The 19308-nt window shown below is 56.3% G+C and overlaps 1 protein-coding gene across 3 annotated transcripts in view; it reads left to right on the forward strand.

Moving 5' to 3' along the window:
* The window catches only part of SGSM2 (small G protein signaling modulator 2), a 37820-nt gene extending 21638 nt beyond the window's left edge, over window positions 1-16182 (forward strand). The window contains exons 9-25 of one of the 3 annotated variants that reach the window (XM_018064410.1): window positions 10-77; window positions 211-371; window positions 538-664; window positions 2218-2352; window positions 7236-7389; window positions 8141-8205; window positions 8310-8455; window positions 8917-9045; window positions 9275-9297; window positions 9403-9457; window positions 11472-11846; window positions 12056-12180; window positions 12591-12673; window positions 12817-12926; window positions 13545-13641; window positions 14195-14362; window positions 14578-16182. In XM_018064410.1, the coding sequence (XP_017919899.1) occupies window positions 10-77; window positions 211-371; window positions 538-664; window positions 2218-2352; window positions 7236-7389; window positions 8141-8205; window positions 8310-8455; window positions 8917-9045; window positions 9275-9297; window positions 9403-9457; window positions 11472-11846; window positions 12056-12180; window positions 12591-12673; window positions 12817-12926; window positions 13545-13641; window positions 14195-14362; window positions 14578-14666 (2110 nt within the window). In that variant the 3' untranslated portion in view covers window positions 14667-16182. Of the gene's footprint in view, window positions 1-9; window positions 78-210; window positions 372-537; window positions 665-2217; window positions 2353-7235; window positions 7390-8140; window positions 8206-8309; window positions 8456-8916; window positions 9046-9274; window positions 9458-11471; window positions 11847-12055; window positions 12181-12590; window positions 12674-12816; window positions 12927-13544; window positions 13642-14194; window positions 14363-14577 lie in introns of all 3 variants that reach the window. The other 2 variants (XM_018064409.1, XM_018064411.1) reach the window with 2 other exon arrangements.

Below are 19308 nucleotides of genomic sequence, written 5' to 3' on the forward strand. Positions count from 1 at the left end.
CCTCTGCAGCGTCTACTGGGACTACGCCCTGGTCGTGCCCTTTAGTCAGATCGTCTGCATCCACTGCCACCAGCAAAGTGAGCCTCCCCTGTGCTGGGCGCAGGGGTGAGGGGAGAGACGCCGCGCAGCCCACGGACCTCCTGTCCCCCTCCCACCGCCCCCTGGCTCCGGGCCCTCCCCCCAGCCTCACTGGTGCACATTCACCCCCAGAGAGCAGCGGCACGCTCGTGCTGGTGAGCCAGGACGGCATCCAGAGGCCACCGCTGCACTTCCCGCAAGGGGGCCACCTGCTATCCTTCCTGTCCTGCCTGGAGAACGGCCTTCTGCCCCGAGGGCAGCTGGAGCCCCCACTCTGGACCCAGCAGGGCAAGGTACGTCCGGGTGAGGGGACGTAGGGACTGGGTTCTCTCCTGCCCCCCAACCCCCGTCCCCCATCCTTCCCCACATGGAGCTCTTCGCACCAGCCTAGGGGTCTCCTGCATCAGACCCCACCTGAGGCAGACTGACCACCCACCCCACCCCACCCCACCGCTACAGGGGAAGGTGTTCCCCAGGCTACGGAAGCGCAGCAGCCTGCGGTCCGTGGACGCGGAGGACGTGAGCACGGGGCGAGCGACCGACTACGTGTTCCGGATCATCTACCCTGGCCACAGACATGAGCACAGTGAGTGTCTCAAGCCTCGCTCAGGAGGAAGGGGGCGTACAGCATAACCTGGGGCCAGGGTGGGGGGCAGCCAGCCGGGCCCGGCAGGGCCGGGGTGACCCAGGCAGGCTGTCGCTCAGCCTCGCGCGGGACCTGTCCCCCAACAAATCATCCCTCTGAGAAGTAGCCTCTTGTCTATCTAGCTGTCTTCTCCTCACTTCGTAACCCCAGGTCTCTTGGCTCAGAAGTCACTGCTCAGTATTTTGGCCATCTTTTCATGCCCTGCCCCAGGGGAAAAAATGTGATGAGACTAGAAATAGAAGGTGGGGAGCGCTCCGTTTCGCCTCAGCCTGCCGCCTGACCGCCATAGGGAAGCCTGGGTGCTGGGTCAGCGCTGCCTTATGGGTGGTTTGTGGGTACAAATTGTTCTCTGGCTCTGCTCTAGCCAGGCCTCTCCCCCAACCTGCCACTGATGCGGAGGCAATAGTGGGAGTCAGGGGCATCTAGGGTGAGGTTTGGAGCTACAAGGGGCCTCTGGAAGCCGGGAGCTGAAAGTCGGCTTTGTTCTCGTGGGTTATTGCCCCACCCGGACGTAACCCCTTTGGGCCCCAGGGGGCTGATCCACAAGCATCTACCAACCCCTGAGCTCCCTTTCTGATCAGAGCACCGCGGTGAGCATCACCGACACGTGAGCACTGGGCACTGCCCACGGGTTTCTCCCAGCTAGGCTCGCTGAGCTTGGGGGCAAGGTCAGGGAATGTGCCAGCCCAGAGCATGTATTTGCCAGCCAGACCACCTGCTCCCAAGATGCGCTAACTCATACCAACAAGTGGTTGACCAGTGGTCTCTGTATTAGTGGACAGGCTGTACAGACTGCAAACACACAGCCACAGCGCAAGTTCCCGACCAGTGTGGAGGGCAGGAGGTGTGGGGCCCCTCCACTCCCAGGTGTGCCTGCCGAGGAGGAGACGCAGCTTTGGCCAGCCGTGTCTGCCAGCCTGGCACTTAATCTCGGGCTTTTGCTCGGCTCAGCTGTTGCAGCTTCCACTTGCCCTCTTCAAGGCTTGTCATTTCCCAGCTGCGGTCACCTCAAGGAACAGAAGCCCAGCGAGGTGACTCTTGACCCGGGCTCTCCGAGAGCAGCTCCGGAAAAGCCTGGGAAGGTTGGATTTTCAGTCTGAAGAGGGGATTTTGGGGTGACATTCAGATGTGGTTCAGCCTGACCACGACACGAGCCAAAGAAAGACAGAGATCCATCTGCCAACACTCATGCCCGGCCTCGGCTGTGCAGGGCCGGGGAGCCCCTGTCTTTCACTACGCCGACCGCCCCCGTCAGTTCTCGCTTCTGTTCTTCCTAGAGAGGGCATCCTTCAAGAGTGAGCTCTGTAGCTGCCTCCCGGCCCTCACTTTCTTCCATCCTTTCCCCAGTAATTCATCAAAAGGCTCTCCGGTCCCCTCTTCCACACCCTGCAGGCTCAAGGCGACCCCAGACTCTGTAAGGAGGGAGTCTGGACCCTCCTGCCCTGGGACCAGGGTCCTCACGCCTCTGCGTCTCTGCTGTTCTCTTTGAGCAGTCACTATTAACTACCACCACCTAGCGGCCAGCCGCGCGGCCTCGGTGGACGATGATGAGGAAGAGGAGGATAAACTACACGCGATGCTCTCAATGATCTGCTCGCGGAACCTCACAGCTCCCAATCCGATGAAAGGTTTTTATCCCTCCCCGTCTCCCTGATCCACCCCTTCCTCCCGCCCCGCCCCAACCCCCTGGGCCCATGTGCCACCCACCGCAGGGGCTCAGATGGCAGTGTTGGCATTACAGGACTTGCACCCAGGAGGCAGATCAGGGAGGGTGGAAGGAGACGCAAGCCAGAGGGACAGGACCAACAGCAGCCAGCTCTGGGTTCCCCATCGAACCTGTGAGGGGAGGCTTCCCACCCAAGAGGGAAGAGATTAGAGATTCCCTGGTAGGAAGTCTGATTATCTGGTTCCTTCCTGGGAATTAACAGGCCTCTCTGAGCCCTGTTCCCGCTCCGGGGATGGATCATGCCGCTAAACCCAAGACGGTGTCTTTCTCTCTCTCCCACTGTCTGGAAAGACAGGCCAGTGCCTCTGCCTCCCGACTGAACGTGAACAGGACGGAAGAGCAGGCCCCTCCTCGGCAGGGCTAGGGGCTGGACAGCTCATGGGGACAGGAGTCACCTGTGGTCAGGGGAGGGGTTGGGGCCACCGTGGAAAGAGACCCAGGGCTCAGTTGACCCAGCTAGCACTTTAGCATGAAATCTAGAAATATCTGTGCCAAAGATATCAGACAGCTGGTGTTCCCACCCTCGGGGACCTGAGTGCAGGGTTACAAAGACCCTTTTACTGGGAATGACAGGGCAGTGCCCACAGCTTCTCTGGCCACCAGTCCTCTTGGGGCAGAGCTTGACTGGTGGAGAGGCACTGGCTGGGGGACCAGCGAGGCCCAGGTCACGGTTCTGCAGGGCTGAGGTCCCCTTTCTCAGATCTGAGAGGAAGCATCCCCATGTCACAGATTCACTTCTTTCTTCTATTTTTTCATTAAAAATATATATTGTGTCCATATAGGAGCTAGTGGGAAAATCTTCATCTCTGTCTCTTTTCTATACTCCGCACGTGTGCTAAGTAAGTCACTTTAGTCATGTCCGACCATAGCCCGCCAGGCTCCTCTGTCCATGGGGATTCCCCAGGCAAGAACACCAGAGTGAGTTGCTATGCCCTCCTCCAAGGGATCTTCCTGACTCAGGGATTGAACCCGAGATTCATGTCTCCTTCATTGGCAGGCGGGTTCTTTACCGCTAGCTCTGCTTGGGAAGCCCTTTCTGTTCTCTAAGAATGACCAATTAAATATATAAGCGCCAACATTTTAGGAGATGAGGGTGGGGTTTATACAACAAGTAGGAAAAGAAACTTGAGACAATCCATTGTCAGGATGAAAGTCAGCCCGTCTCTATTCCATCAGACCTTAATGCAGACAGGGACCCTTTGATTCTGTTGCCCCACTGCAGGGGGCTTGATTGCTATTCACGGTCACACTCACCTGCAGACAACATAGCCAGAGCTTTGAGGTCAATAGATTTCTATGAAATACACACGCACACGCACACACACACACACACACACACACACACACACACACACACACACAGAGTTTGTGAGGCAGATTGTTACAAAAATATATTCCGGTTTGTTATGCCTCCCTGTATGCACTTGAACAATTCCCTACCATTCTTTTTATTTATTTGTTTTTATTTTTTAAATGATTTACAATGTTGTGTTACTTTCAGGTACACAGCAAAGTGATTCAGTTTTGTATATATATTCTCTTTCCGGTTAGTTTTCATTATTGGTTATTGTAATATTGACTGTAGTCCCCTGTGTTATACTGTAGGTCCTTGTTTATCTATTTTACCTATAGTAATATATGTTAATCCCAAACTGCTAACTGATCTCGCCCCCCAGCCACAGAGTAATTCCTTCTCCCCTTTCCCTGCCCCTACACAGGGAATGTGAGGCTTCCCTCATAGCTCAGTTGGTAAAGAATCCGCCTGCAGTGCAGGAGGCACCGGTTCAATTCCTGGGTCAGGAAGATCCGCTGGAAAAGGGATAGGCTACCCACACCAGTATTCTTGGGCTTCCCTTGTGGCTCAGCTGGTAAAGAATCCACCTGCAATGCGAGAGATGTGAGTTCAGTACCTGGGTTGGGAGGATCTCCTGGAGAAGGGAAAGGCTACCCACTCCAGTGTTCTGGCCTGGAGAATTCCATGGACTGTTTAGTCCGTGGGGTTGCAGAGTCGGACACGACTGAGCGACTTTCACTTCCAGTTTCACAGGGGGTATTCAGGAGTATGCCACACTCTCATTATGCAAAATTCTACCAAAGAGTCCAGTTCCTGAGCTTGGCCGCCACACCTGTAACGCACAACCCAGTCCATGGCCTAGAGCACGCCTGGCACACCCTCAGCCCAGCCCCTGGCTGTCCTCTTACCCACCAGGTCCCTGCCCTTGTGCCTGCCCCCTCTGCCAGCCCTCCAGTGGGACCCCCTCCAGGCCAGCTGGTAGGAACGGGGGGACCCTCACTCCCCACACTGGTCGCCTGCACTGGGCCTGCCACTTGGACTTTCCTTGCAGACCTGTGCTTGGTGCTGATGCTCCTTTCCAGGTTAGCTGACTTGGAGCAGTGTAGGAAGGCTAGTGAGGAGAGGCAGGGAACCCCTTCCCACCCCACAAACGGTAGTCAGGCTGAAGGCTGGGGGTGTCCCAGTAGAGCCCCTGTTTGGTGGTCGTGGAGATGAGGAAGCCATCCCTAGATGCTCTGAGAACTGAGGCCTCCAGGGTCAGAGAAACTCAGAGGGTCCAGGGGCAAGGGGGCTTGTCTGAGCATCCTCCTGGGGAATTCAGGGGTCTGGCCAACCCAGTGTATAGCCCCCGACCCCAGCCCTTGAGAAGGAGGGGGTGTGCGAGCAGTGTCATCGGGTGGCTGGGGGATGGCATGGGAGCCCCACCTCCACTCCAGTCCATAATGACAACACTGTTGAGTCCATTCTGCCAGCCGTTGCTTTCCAGGCCTGCGACATGCTTGACTTGTGCATGTGAATCAAGTGGCGGGGGTCCAGACCCTCCCCTCTCTCCCCCTCCTTCCCCCCCTCCTCCCCCGGCTGCCTCCCCACCGAGCAGAGATGCTGTTCACTCTAATTCTGCTCCAGGCCAGGCACCTTTCACTCGGAATCTTAGGGGCTGTGGGGTTCAACCACCCTAATTGTTTTGCTTCAAACTTTCCTCATGCTCAGAGGAGAGAGTCAGAGTCAAAGCTGGCCCAGCAGACCCTCCCTGTCTAGCCTGCTGCCCCTTGCCCAGTCACTCCAGAGCTCCGGCTGTCTGCACTGGGTTAATTCAGAGATTCAGTGTTCAATGCTGGCTGGCTCAGCTCCTTCCTGGAGAATTAAGGTGAAGAGCATTGACCCAGGACACTTGCCTTGGTTGGGCCCTGCTTTCTGGGCATGAGCTCATTTTCCTGTGTGCCCACCTTCTACACCTGGCACACCCCCACACCCTGCCTGCCCACCTGCTGCTGCCTGCTGCCTACCTGGCTGGGCCCTCTGCCACCCTCCCCTGCCTCCCCTCACCAACGGGCGTCTCTCCTGCCTGCCTGCCACAGGGGCCTGATCTGGGCTCCTGCCCCATCCCACCTGCATTTGTCCCCTCCTCCTTCTTTCCAGAATCTCAGGCATGGCTTGCACCCCTCCCTCCCAGAGCCGCAGCCCCCACACACACACCCAGTGTGTTCCCTTAATTTGCCTCCGGGTGGAGCTGAAGGGCCAGATATCAAAAAATCCCAGCTATGGATCTGAAAAGAGAGTCCCCGGGGCCCAGACAGGGCCGCCTCTGAGGGGACTGGAGGGGGTCAGCTTACTCCTGCTTGCCACAGCACGCCCAGAGCTGGAGTCTTCCCCAGACTCACAGCAGCCCAGGGCCCAGGCTGAATGTGCAGAAAGAAACTACTGCTTGAACAAAGTCTCTTTATCACACACACACACACACACACACAGCACTCTTCCTCTCTCTCTTTCCTTGTCTTCTTCAGGCTTCTCGGTCCTTTCCCTCCCCCCGGCGTCTTTTCCTGGTCCTTTCACTTTCTGCCCTCATGACTCTGCTTCATCTTTGTGGCTCACCGGACCGTCAGAGTCCCCACCCCCCCACCCACCCACCATGAACAGTGCCTGCCCCACGTGGGCCCTTGAAGCTCTCAAAGATCTCGAGTTCTGATTCAGACTAGCTGGGCTGGCTGAGGAGGCTTGGTCTGCGGTGGTGGAAACATGTCCAAGGAGCTGTCTTCTGCAGCACGTTCTTCTGGGTGGCGGAACTGTGTGGGAGCTTTGCCCTTCCTGCCAGCTCACCTATGTGTTTGCAGGAGGCCACTGCGCCGATGGCAGTCAGGCTGGGCAGGGACAGAGAACTCGCCCACTGCTGAGCTGGCAGCAGGGGCACCTGCCCAGGCAGGGCACACTGCTCCTCCTTAGCCACTGGCCACCAGGTCTAGAACCCTCAGAGGGATGAGGTCTGTGGACCCGGACTGGTGGCTCAGGGGTCCTTCAGGGACTTTGATCAGTGGAGACTCCTGGCATGGGAATGTTCAGAGATCACAGTGTTCCAGGCATCTTCCTGCAAATCCAAGAGTTTGCTTAAGAGGACCAGGCTGAATCCTGGCAGGCCAAGCCAGCTGGCAGCATTTTCTTGTTCCTTCCCTTTCTTTCTCCTCCCTCTAGAAAAACAAGTGTCTATCCCATCGCTCATAGCACAACCGAGAGGATAGGCACAGTCATCCATGACTCAGTGAAAGTGCCGTATCACGCTCAGAAAGCCCAGGTGGGAAGAGTCAGGCACCCTCTCTCTCTCTCCACCACCTCCATCTCTGGGCTCTGGACCCTGGGCCAGGCAGGCACCACCCCTGCGGTTTTCCACCAAAGGGCGACTTCATGCTGCAGCTCTGGGCACAGAGGTGGGCATGCTGCAGGGTGCTTGGGGGAGGAGACCAGCCAGGCCCTGACCATGGCCCCCTTCCCGCCCTCAGATGCTGGCGACATGATCGAGATGCAGGGCTTTGGGCCCAGCCTGCCAGCCTGGCACCTACAGCCCCTGTGCAGCCAGGGCTCCTCCTGCCTCTCCTGCTCCACCAGCAGCTCCCCCTACGCGCCCCCCAGCCACTGCAGCTGTGTACCTGACCGGTGAGTGGGCCTGTGTGCCCGAGTGATGTGTAGGTCTGGGCCCGTGTCACTTGCCTGGCATGGTCTTGAGTTGAACGTACCTGGGTTTTAATTTCACTTTTGTTCCCCACGTTGCTCTGCCAAGTCACTGAGTCTCTCTGAGCGCCTATATTTCTGAGCCTCAGTGTCCTCATCTGTGAAATGCTGATAATACCCCCTGTTCCCTAAGGTGCCTGTGAGCACTGAGTGAGGTATACAGTGCACATGAGGGCCCAGAGCTGTGCCTGGCACCGGGCGGGTGCTCGGTATCTGGAGCTCCTCTTCCCAGGTTGGACCTGGATCCCGCCTTCAGGCTGACGTTTGAGGATGCTTCAGCAGGTGTCTGGGCATTTGCTGTGTTACCAGGAACAGTGTGTGCATGGCATTTGTGAGAGGGACATGTGCCCACCCTTGATGCTTTCACTGACTTCATCCTAACCCTGTTACGCCTGTTGACCCTCAGATGGCTCTCTCCATTTATACACGAGGACACCAAGATGTACTAACGCAAAGTTAGTTGGCCAAGATCCCTGGGGTGGTTGGGGACCAGGCTGGGCCCCCAGCAGCTCTACCCAGAGTAGTTGGCAAAGCCAGGGAGCCCCTGACATGTTCCCGGGGTGTAGATCCTGCTCCCTGCACCACCCAAGCCCCTCACCTGCCCCCTGAGCCCGAAGATCCTCCCTTCTCACTCCTCCCGCCAGAGGAGCAGCCCTGAGTCAGGCTGATCCCACAGGTTGCCCCTCAGGCTGCTGTGTGAGAGCATGAAGAGGCAGATCGTGTCCCGGGCCTTCTACGGCTGTGAGTGTGGGGTGAGGTGGGGCCGCCAGGGGAGGGGGCAAGGGTGGGGGCGGGCACTGGGACACAGGGTCACAGCCTCCCGGCTCCCCCTCCGCCCTCTGCAGGGCTGGCCTACTGCCGCCACCTGTCCACGGTGCGCACCCACCTGTCAGCACTGGTGCATCACAACATCATCCCGCCCGCCCGGCCCCCAGGGGCCTCGGGAGGCCTCACCAAGGACGTGTGGAGCAAGTATCAAAAGGACGAAAAGGTGCGCACTCTGGGGTACCAGGCTCTGGGGTGGCTGGGCAGGAGGCCACAGTGAGAGCTGACCACTGTGCTCTGTGAGTGGCTTTCACAGACCAAACGGGCGTTCGGGTGAAACGTGGTGCAGGCTCGGAGGGGACAGGCCAGGACGGGTGGCCTTGGAGTACGGGGGTCATGGTGGAGTCTCGTACAACCAGGCCTGTGGTCTCCACGGGAAAAAGATCAGACAGGGAGTCCTCTCTGCTTCTGTGTGACTCCACCGCCCTGGGGAGCGCCTCTGCATCTCTCCAGGCTCCTTTCCCGCCCTGGAGGGGTTGAAGTAGATCTTCGTCCAGCTATGGCCTAGGGGGTGCGGTGCTGGGATGTGATGGTCCCAGAGCCGTCCAAACCATCCCTGGCCCCGGCTCTCCAGGGCGCGGGGTCGCCTGGCTGGCCCACACAGTCTTGCCTCCCTGGGTCCCTCAGAACTACAAGGAGCTGGAGCTGCTGCGGCAGGTCTACTACGGAGGCGTGGAGCATGAGATCCGCCAGGACGTCTGGCCGTTCCTGCTTGGCCACTACAAGTTTGGCATGAGCAAGAAGGAGATGGAGCAGGTGAGGGGGAGGACGGGGGCACAGGCGGGGAGCCAGGCCAGGGGAACCCGGGGAGGGGGGTGCCTCAGAAACCTTGGTCTCTTCCCAGCCTGAAAGAAACAGGGCAGAGTGGCCCCACCATCCTCACCCCCGGGCCCGGCCCGAGTCTCTGGCTGTCCTGGGAGGACGGCCACCAAAGGGGGCCCGGTGCGCCCCTCCCCCCAATGGTCACGCTGTGGTCTGAGCACAGGTGGACACAGTGGTGGCAGCAAGGTACCAGCGGGTGTTGGCGGAGTGGAAGGCCTGCGAGGTGGTGGTGAGGCAGCGGGAGCGGGAGGCTCACCCAGCCACACTCACCAAGTTCTCCTCGGGCAGCAGCATCGACAGCCACGTGCAGCGCCTTGTCCACCGAGACTCCACCATCAGCAATGACGTGAGCCCGACGGGACCTGGGGGCCGGGGGCGGGGCGGCCAGCACTGCAGGCCTGACCTCTGGTGCTCGTGCTAGTGGGCAGTGGGGCCCTGGAGCACGCCTCCACATGTCCGTGTACTCGCTTCCTTCCACTGAAAGATGGGATGACCGTCCCCCTGCTGCCCACTCCTCTGGCTTGTTGCAGGAATAAATGACATGGCGCACTGTGTTCTGTCCTAATAGACTAGCAGAGGAGGGTGGATTTATGGGGGATTAGGGAGGCCCTCCTTCTCTGGGGCTTCCCTGGTGGCTCAGACAGTGAAGAGTCTGTTTGCAATACAGGAGATCCAGGTGTGATCCCTTGGAGAAGGAAATGGCAACCCACTCCAGTATTCTTGCCTGGAGAATTCCATGGACAGAGGAGCCTGGCGGGCTGCAGTCCATGGGGTTGCAAAGAGTCAGACACGACTTAGTGACTAATACTTCAACACTTTTCCCTCTTTGTAGAGAGACCCCAAGGCTAGGAGTGGGCCTCCCTGGGTTCCAGCCCTAAGTCCACTAGTGACAGGATGAGTGACTTCTCCGCCCATCTCTGGGGCTCGGTGGCCCCTCTCAGCTCCTCTGATTATAGAGGCTTCTCCTAGAGCTGAGACTGGGGGGTTGTGTGTACTTGGAGCAGACCCATCTCATAGAGTTGGCCATGAGGAGCCAGTGCAGAGCCTGTGTGGTTCTTCCCACATCCCCCCTGACTTTTAGATGAACATCAAATCCCAATCTATGGCTGCTGGGCCCAACTAGAACTGAAAAGTTTCAGTTTTCAGGACATTCTTTTATTAACTTTTTTTTTTTCTTAAAGACTGCCTCTTTAGATAATGTATATTCTTGTTCCTTAACTCCTACTAACCAAAAACTCAAGTTGGAGCAAGACTTAATATAACTGCCAAGGCATCCTCTCCTTCCCACGGTCTTTGTCTGAATCCCATGTTTGTGAACAGATTCTCTGTCTGCTTTGGGTTTTGTTAAACTCCGAGTCTGAACCAGGGCCCCAGCTGCTTAGCTTGTGGACACAAGTAGCCTTTCTCGCAGGCACTAACCCAGCAGCACTTCGTACTTCTTGCCCAAAGTGAAAACTCCTTTTAAGCATCCCTTCCCTCCATAATCCAAAAAGAAAAAGGAGACAAAACCGTCCACATATGTCTCCTCTTTCCCTTGTGACTCGTCTGTGGGAGTGTGTGGACCATTCCCAATCAGTAGAACGTGTCTCTTTTTCCTTCTTCCTTCTCCTCAGCTTATCCTCAGCTAGTCTAACTGATGAGGTACTTGCTAGAGAGGTTTCCTGCTACTACTGCTTCCCTGGTGGCACAGAGGTTAAAGCATCTGCCCGCAGTGCGGGAGACCTGGGTTTGATCCCTGCATTGGGAAGATCCCCTGGAGAAGACAATGGCAACCCACTCCAGCATTCTTGTCTGGAAAATCCCACAGACAGAGCAGCCTGGTGGGCTACAGTCCATGGGGTAGCAAAGAGTCCGACATGACTGAGCGACTTCACTTTCACTTTCTACTACTGCACGCTCAGTCCTAAAAACAAAGAAGAACTTGTTTTTCCTAACACTTCCAGTCTGCCGGGTCCCTGGGCTGCCCCAAAGGCCACACCACGACACTGTGGAAGCTGTCCTGGCCCGAGGCAGCCCACGACGTCTGTGTTTGTAGAGGATCACTTACTCACACTGGCCATCGAGTGTCCAGGCCTCCATCCCTCTTCTTCCCTTCACACTTTTTCTCACCAACGTGAGGCCAGATGGGGCTGGAGACGGCATTTTCCTGTTTTCCCAGAGCCTGGTCGGCTGGGTCGGGGCTTTGGGGGGTTGCTTGGCACCCCCCTGGGAAGGGTGCTGGGGAGCCATAGAGTGGGGGTGGGGATGTGAGGAGAATTCCGTGTCCCTCTTGGTTCTGACCCCGGAAGAGAGGCTGAGCTGAGGGTGGTGCTGGAGGGCAGGCATGAGCCCCACTGTCTTCACGCCCCCCTCTCCAATAGGTGTTCATCTCTGTGGATGACCTGGAGCCTCCAAGGCCCCCAGGCCCTGAAGACCCCACACCGGAGGCTGAGCCAGGGGCGGAGGCTGGGCCCACAGGCACAGCCATGGTGGGGCAGCAGTCAGTGGAGTTCGACTCTCCAGACTCCGGCCTGCCTTCCTCCCGCAACTACTCCGTGACCTCGGGCATCCAGTCGAGCATAGACGAGGGCCAGATGGGCTTTGAGGAGGAGGACGGTGCTGGGGAGGAAGGCTCCGCCGGGATGGTCCCCAAAGCCCAGGTCTCCGAGCCCCAAGAACCCGGCCAGGAGGCCTTGCAGGCCGGCGAGCTGGAGGCCGGGGAGGAGCTCGCGGCCGTGTGCGCCACTGCCTACACTGTATGTGCTCGTTCCCCAGGAATTGGGGACCCCGGGGCGGACGGTGGGGTGGCCTGGACTGTCCTGGAGGTGGGCACCGAGCCCCTCCCTCAGCAGGCCCACAGGACTCAGTGCTCCGAGGCCCTTGGCTCCCTGCCTTCTCTGTGTTCCTTTATTCGGGCATCACCTTCGGCCCCTGACTCACCCCTGAGGGCCCTCCACTCTTCCAGATAGAATTACTGGACACCGTGGCCTTAAACCTGCATCGCATAGACAAGGACGTGCAGCGATGTGACCGCAACTACTGGTACTTCACACCCCCCAACCTCGAGCGGCTCCGAGACGTCATGTGCAGGTGCCACTGGGGGCTGGGCTGGGCGGGAGGCGGGGACCCTGCTCCGTGCAACATTAGGTCCGGCAGTGCCCTGCTCCCCTGCCCTGTCCCCGTCTCATGACCGGCTCCCTATGTCTGTGTGTCCCCCATCCTGTCATTCTTGAGGCCTTTCAGATCTCAGCTTTAGCCATGCTTCTCCAGGAAGCCACAGCTGGTCCCCACCAGCACGTTGGGGGTGGTGATAGCTTGTCCATTCTACCCGAGCGCCTTGAGAACAGTGGCTATGGATGGTTCAGTATAGCACTCCAGTGCTTTAGGGTGGAGGAAAGGCTGACCTCTGGGTAGCTGACTGGTCTAGGGGTCGTCTCCCCAGGAGTCCCTGTGGGGAGGGGAGGACAGTGCATAGCCACAGAGACTCCGTGGTGTTTCAGCTACGTGTGGGAGCATCTGGACGTGGGCTACGTGCAGGGCATGTGCGACCTGCTGGCACCTCTCCTGGTTGTCCTGGACAATGGTGAGGCAGGGCTAGTGGGATTGGGCCTGGGCCGATTCAAGCTGGGGAAAGGAACAGGGGGATGGTGTGGTCTGCATGGATTGGGGGGATGTGAGCCGGCTCTGCCCCCCTCCCTGCCAGCCTCACACCCACCTCCCCCACAGACCAGCTGGCCTACAGCTGTTTCAGCCACCTCATGAAGAGGATGAGCCAGAACTTCCCCAATGGGGGTGCCATGGACGCCCACTTTGCTAACATGCGCTCCCTTATCCAGGTGAGGTCTGCAGCAAGCGGGGGCGAGTGATGGGGCAGTGCTGGGCTTGTTCATTACCCACGGGAGGCTGGGGAGTGCTCCCAAAATGTGTTTCATGTATAAGCTTAGTTTCTTTCATTAAAAAATAAAAACCAGGAGAAGGAAATGGCAACGCACTCCAGTATTCTTGCCTGGAAAAGTCCATGGACAGAGGAGCCTGGAGGGCTGCAGTCCATGGGGTTACATGACTGAGCATGTGTGCATGAGGGTGGAGGGAGATGGGCTGTAGCAATAAACTGGTAGAACTAAAAAATAAGTAAAAATAAAAACCCCAAACCCCATCATTTTCAACCTTACCAGTCAAAGAGGAATATTGGCATATGAATGCTTATGCTTGTGAACGTTCTGGGGAGTAGTGTGGTCAATGATGAAATCACCCAGAAAATGGCATCATTCCAGAGAGGACATCCCAGAGAGATGGGTGGGACCGCAGGGTGCAGCCCTGCCCTGGGAGGGAGACAGGAGGGGCAGATGCAGCTGCCTGGGGGGCACCCGAGGGCCCTGGGGGTCGGGAGTACAGGGCGCTGGGGAAAGTGCCCGCACCCATCCAGTCTAGTGCCCTTTCTCCATTTAAACCAGATCCTGGACTCAGAGCTGTTTGAACTCATGCATCAGAATGGAGACTACACCCACTTCTACTTCTGTTACCGCTGGTTCCTGCTGGATTTTAAGAGAGGTAAGAGACGGGCTGGAGGGCGGGCCTGGGGTCGGGGCAGTGGGACCTCCCCAGGGTCACTGGTTCTCAACCCACACCGCAGTGTAGAATCCCTCCAAGGAGCGCTGGGCCTCAACTAGCCCCGGACTTAACTAAGTGTGGTGACTTTAAAAGCCATCAGGTCAATCCACAGTGCAGCTGGGGTTGAAAACTCACCCAAAGGCAATGGTTTTCAGAACTGTTTTCAAAACAAGTCTACCTGAGCACCGAGGTCTATAGAACTAGAGCTACTCTAGCGTGACGTGGCCTCCGCGGAAGGTCAGGGTACCGGAGTCGGAGTCGGGTGCGACTCCGGGCAGGAACTACACGAAGGTGGGCGGGGCTTACCCAGCTCCAGTGGCGCGATTGGGTAGCGCGCGCTACCTATAAGGGGAAGGGCGGGGCCTTGCCTGGGAGCAGCCGTCTTCACCGGTTCCCACCGTGGACCGATCCCAGGACCAGGGCCCTGGAGCTCTGTCTTGGCATGAGGCGACCCGTGGCGGCCAGGCCATCTCAGCCCCCTCGCCACCCCCAGAGCTGCCGTACGAGGATGTGTTCGCTGTATGGGAGGTGATCTGGGCAGCCCGGCACATCTCCTCGGAGCACTTTGTCCTGTTCATCGCCCTGGCCCTGGTGGAGGCCTACCGAGAGATCATCCGCGACAACAACATGGACTTCACCGACATCATCAAGTTCTTCAACGGTAGGAGCCACTCAGCGGCGCCGGCTGCCCCAGCACGGCTATTGAGTGGCGCTTCCACTCCCAGCCTGGGCAGGGTAAGGGGTGTCTTAGGAATACTGGCCCGGCCCATAAGGGAATGTCAGGAGTCCTGATGGAAATACAGCCGGGTGGACGGACCCCGGGCTCCTCCCAGACTGCAGCCCCCACCCGCCTTCAGCTATCCGTGTCTCCCTCAGAGCGGGCCGAGCATCACGACGCCCAGGAGATCCTGAGGATTGCCCGGGACCTAGTCCACAAGGTGCAGACGCTCATAGAGAACAAGTGAGGCCGCGGCCAGGAGGCAGCCCCGCCAGAGCCTGGGCTCCCTGCCAGGGGCCCCACACAGCGAGGTGCAGGGGCGGTGCAGCCAAGACTGCCCCAGCCCCCAGCCCCTGCGCCTGCTCCACTGTGTTCTAACAAAGTGCTTGTGAGCCTGAGATCCGACTCCGGGCAGTGCCGGCCCCGCAGGGCGATGCAAGGGCCAGAAGGCCCTGAGGTCAGGGCTGGGAAGGGAGGCGTCAGCCTCAGGGACTGACTGCCTTGGGGGACACCTACTCTACTCCCCTCCCAAATTCCTGGGGACAGCCCCACTGCCACTGGCCTACTGAGCCTGGACAGCTCCCCGTGGCCTCACTGGGGCCCTGTAGAGTTAGGGCTGTGGTTGCCTGTGCCCCAGCTGGGTGGGTTGAGGGGACCCTGGGCTGTATCTCTTCTGAGCGTCCCTCTGCAGGCACAGTGCCTGTGCACACACCAGCCCCAACGGGGGCAGGCGGAACAGCTGCCAGTTTGGGTGTGTGTCCTGGATGCAGGAGTGTCCTGGGCTGCATCCCAGGCCTCCCCCGAGACTGCGGGACAGCCCAACATGGGCCCTGGTGGGAACAGCCCACCTTAGCAGCACTGCCACTGCCTCTGGCCACCCGAGGTGACCCCACGCACCATCCCCCCCCCCCCGCCACCCCCGTGAGCCTGCACAGTGCACCCACGTGTATCTGCACAGTGTCACTCAGCACCCTGCCCCTGCTTCGTGAGTTAGATGCATTCCTGAACTGTGTGTGAGTGATGCTTTCGCCAGCAGAACGACCTGGAATGTGGCAGAAGCACCTGCATAGGAACCCCAGGGTGATTCTTTTAAGGAGGCGATCCTTTCACGGCCTCCTCTCAGGAACAGGCTCTGGAGCCCCAGGCAGCCCACCATCTGTCCCCTGCATCTGCTGAGTCCCTGAGGTGGAGGGGAGGGTGCTTGGATCTCCCCAGCCTGTTCTTGGCAAGAAGCAAGGCTCGCTCTTCCTTCCACATGCTTCTCAGGATGCCGAGAATGCTAGAGACCCAGGAACCCCCTTGGAGGAGCCTCACTCAGAGGTGCTAGGGGGGCCCCAGCTCCTGACCCCAGGCAGGCCTAGTCATACTGCTTGCTTCGTTGTCCCCAGTGCCCCCCTCGTCAGTACACGCAGGATGGTCCTTGTTCTGGGGCCAGGAGGCTGCTCTGCCACAGGGGCTGGGCCTGCCCAGCGATCACTGAGGTCTGGAGACTTCCTGCGTTTGAGAAACATGGGAAAGAGCCCAGCAACCCCTCTGCATCCCACACAGTCACCCCAGCCCCGGGCACTGCACAGCCTGTTTAGGGGCAGCCTGCCCCATTGCCCATCCGTCGTCCGTGAGTCCTTGGCCTCCACCAAGCATGGTGGCCGTTGTGTGCCTGCCTTAGTGATTCTGGTTTTGTGAGGAGCAGAGTGTGTATGTTTTTTGGCTCAGAAACTATACTCTTCAGTGTAACAGACCAATAAACACAGCATTTGGCAATGCTTGAGGCTCTGGTGGCTATTTGTGGGCTGGCACTGGGCAGTGAGCGACTGTGTGTGCTGGGGAATTCTGCAAGCTCCATGACTGAACGCTAAAGAGGACCTGCTCCACAAGGCCAGGATGGTGAAAAAAAGAGAACCAGGATTTCCAGAAGTGAGGGACCCTGGTGGTGGAGTGGTTGAAGGTGAGAGCCAGACTCTTAAGTACCTGGAGAGAACCCTTGGGGGAACCCTCACCCCAGAGCCAGCAGTCCTGACCAATGGCCTCTCCAGCCTCTGGATGCATGTGGGTCCCCGCCTGCCCTCCTGACTGGCTACAGATGAGCTGGAGCTCAATTGGGACTCTACAAGACCTCCCAGCCCCTCTAGCCAGTGGGAAGGGACCCTGCCCCTCTGGCCTTGGCTCCTCCTGCCCACTGAGCACTGTCTTCCAGATGCCTGCTTCACGCGGGAGTGGGGAGGAAGGTAGTGGCAGGAGAGGCCAAATGCAGTGATGGATGGAAAGAGCTGGGCTAAACAGCAGCTTCCTGTCTGTCTGCCACCACCTCAGGGGCCGGCCTATCACCCGTAGTTCCGGATATCGGGCTGCAGTCACCATCACGTCGTCTGGTGTAGAGGACACTAGCTTTCTGGGGATTAGGGCCTGCTGTCAAATCACTCAGCATTGTCCAGGTAAAGAAACGAGCTGACACCAGTAACTCTGCGACCAGGACCTTATAAATAAGCCCCTCAAGGGAACCATTCCCCACTGCCAAGCTGACCGTGTAGCCTGGAGTGATCAGAATCCCCCCTGCTATAACATCTATTCAGGTAAACACTCTTGCCAACGTGGGTATAGAGGGAATGTATGGGCCATACTCACTCAGTCGCGTCCGACTCTGTGACCCCATGGACTGCAGCCTGCCAGACTCCTCCATCCATAGTGATTCTCCAAGCAAGAATACTGGAGTGGGTTGCCATGCCCTCCTCCAGGGGATCTTCGCAACCTAGGGATTGAACCCAGGTCTCCCGCATTGTAGGCTGATTCTTTACCGGCTGAGCAGCAGAGAAGCCCAAGAATTCTGGAGTTGGTAGTCTATCCCTTCTCCAGCGGATCTTCCCCGACCCAGGAATCAAATTGGGGTCTCCTGCATTGCAGGCAGATTCTTTCCCAGTTGAGCCACCAGTGAAGCCCATAGAGGGAATATATCTCAACATAATAAAAGCTATTTTTGACTAAGCCATAGCAAATATAATACTCAATGGTGAAAAGCTGAAAGCTTTCCCACTAAAATCTGGAAGAAGGATGCCCACTCTCACCTGTTCTATTCAACAGAGTATTGGAAGTCCTGGCCACAGCAATCAGAAGAAATTTAAAACATATCCACATTGGAAAGAAAGAAGTAAAAGTGTCATTATATGCAGATAACATCGTAACTATATAGAGAGAATCCTAAAGACTCCACACAAAAATTCCTGATACATTCAGCAAGGTAGCAGAGCACAAGATTAACACACAGAAAGCTGTTGCATTTCTTTACACTAACAATGAAATACCAGAAAAAAAAATCCTCTTAAAATTGCATCCAAAAAAAAAAAAAAAAAAACCTTAGGAATAAATCTTACCAGAGGTGGAAGACTTATATGCTGAGAACTATAAAGCATTGATAAAGGAAACTGAAGATGGGTCAAAGAAATGGAAAGATACACCATGTTCGTGGATTGGAAGAATTAATATTGTTAAAATGGCCATACTAGCCAAAGCAATCTATAGGTTTAATGGGACTCGCTATCAAGTGTCCCAGGACATTTTTCACAGAACTAGGACAAATAATCCTAAAATTTATATGGATCCATAACCCAGAATGGCCAAAGCAATTCCAGCATTGCCAAAGCAATGAGAAAAAAAGAACAGAGCTGGAGGCATTGCCCTCCCAGATTTCAGACTACAGACGTCAGACTACAAAGCTACAATAAATCAAAATAGCCTGGTATTGGCACAAAAACAGATATGTAGATCAATGGAACAGAACAGAGAACCCAGAAATAAACCCACACACCTACGGTCAATTAATCTTCAATAAAGGAAGCAAGAGAATGGAGAAAACCACTTGTTTCTTCAGCAAGTGGTTTTGGGAAAGCAAGAGAGCGCATGTGAATCAAAGAAGTTAGAACACTCCCTTACACTTTACACAAAAATAAACTCCAGATGGCTTAAAGACTTAAATATAAGACATGACACCATAAAACTCCTATAAGAAACCATAAGCAAAATATTCTCTGACACAAATCATACCAATGTTTTCTTAGGTCAGTCTCCCAAGGCAATAGAAATAAACCAAAATCAACAAATAGGACTTAATCAAACTTATAAGCATTTATACAGCAAAGGAAACTATTAAAAAATGAAAATATCTGCAAATGATGCAACGAGTAAGAGCTTAATCTACAAAATATACAACAGCTCACAGAAGTAAAAAAAACACAAAAAAAGCCAACCCAACTGAAAAAGGGGCAAAAGACCTAAATAGACATTTCTCCAACGAGACATACAGGTGGCCAATAGGCACATGAAAAGATACTTAACATCATTAATTATCAAAGAAAAGCTAATCAAAACTGCAGTGAGACCTCCCACTGGGCAGAATGGTCATCATCAAAAAGTCTACAAAAAGGACTTCCCTGGTGGCCCAGGAGTTAAGAATCCACTGGCCACTTCAGGGGACATGGGGTCAGTTCCTGGCCTGGGAAGATCCCACATTCCTGAGGAGCAACTAAGCCCACGAGTACCAACTACAGAACACTGCAATGTAGAGTAGCCCTTGCTCTCTGCAACTAGACAAAGCCTGCACATAGCAGTGACGCACAGCCAAAAAAATAATTTTTTTAAAAAAAAGTCTACAAATAATATGTTGGAGAGAGTATGAAGAAAGGGGAACTCTCCTACACTGTTGGTGAGAATGCAATCATAATTTTACATAGTGCTGCCACTATGTAAAACAGTATCCAGATTCCTCAAAAAACTAAAAGTGGAGTCGCCATATGATCCAGCAATCTCACTTCTGGGCACATATCCAGGAAAACCTCTAATTGAAAAGATACAGGCACCCCTATGTTCCCAGCAGCGCTATTCACAACAGCCAAGACACG

This window comes from Capra hircus, chromosome 19 (genome assembly GCF_001704415.2).
Source record: "Capra hircus breed San Clemente chromosome 19, ASM170441v1, whole genome shotgun sequence".
In the NCBI taxonomy this organism is placed as follows: domain Eukaryota; kingdom Metazoa; phylum Chordata; class Mammalia; order Artiodactyla; family Bovidae; genus Capra; species Capra hircus.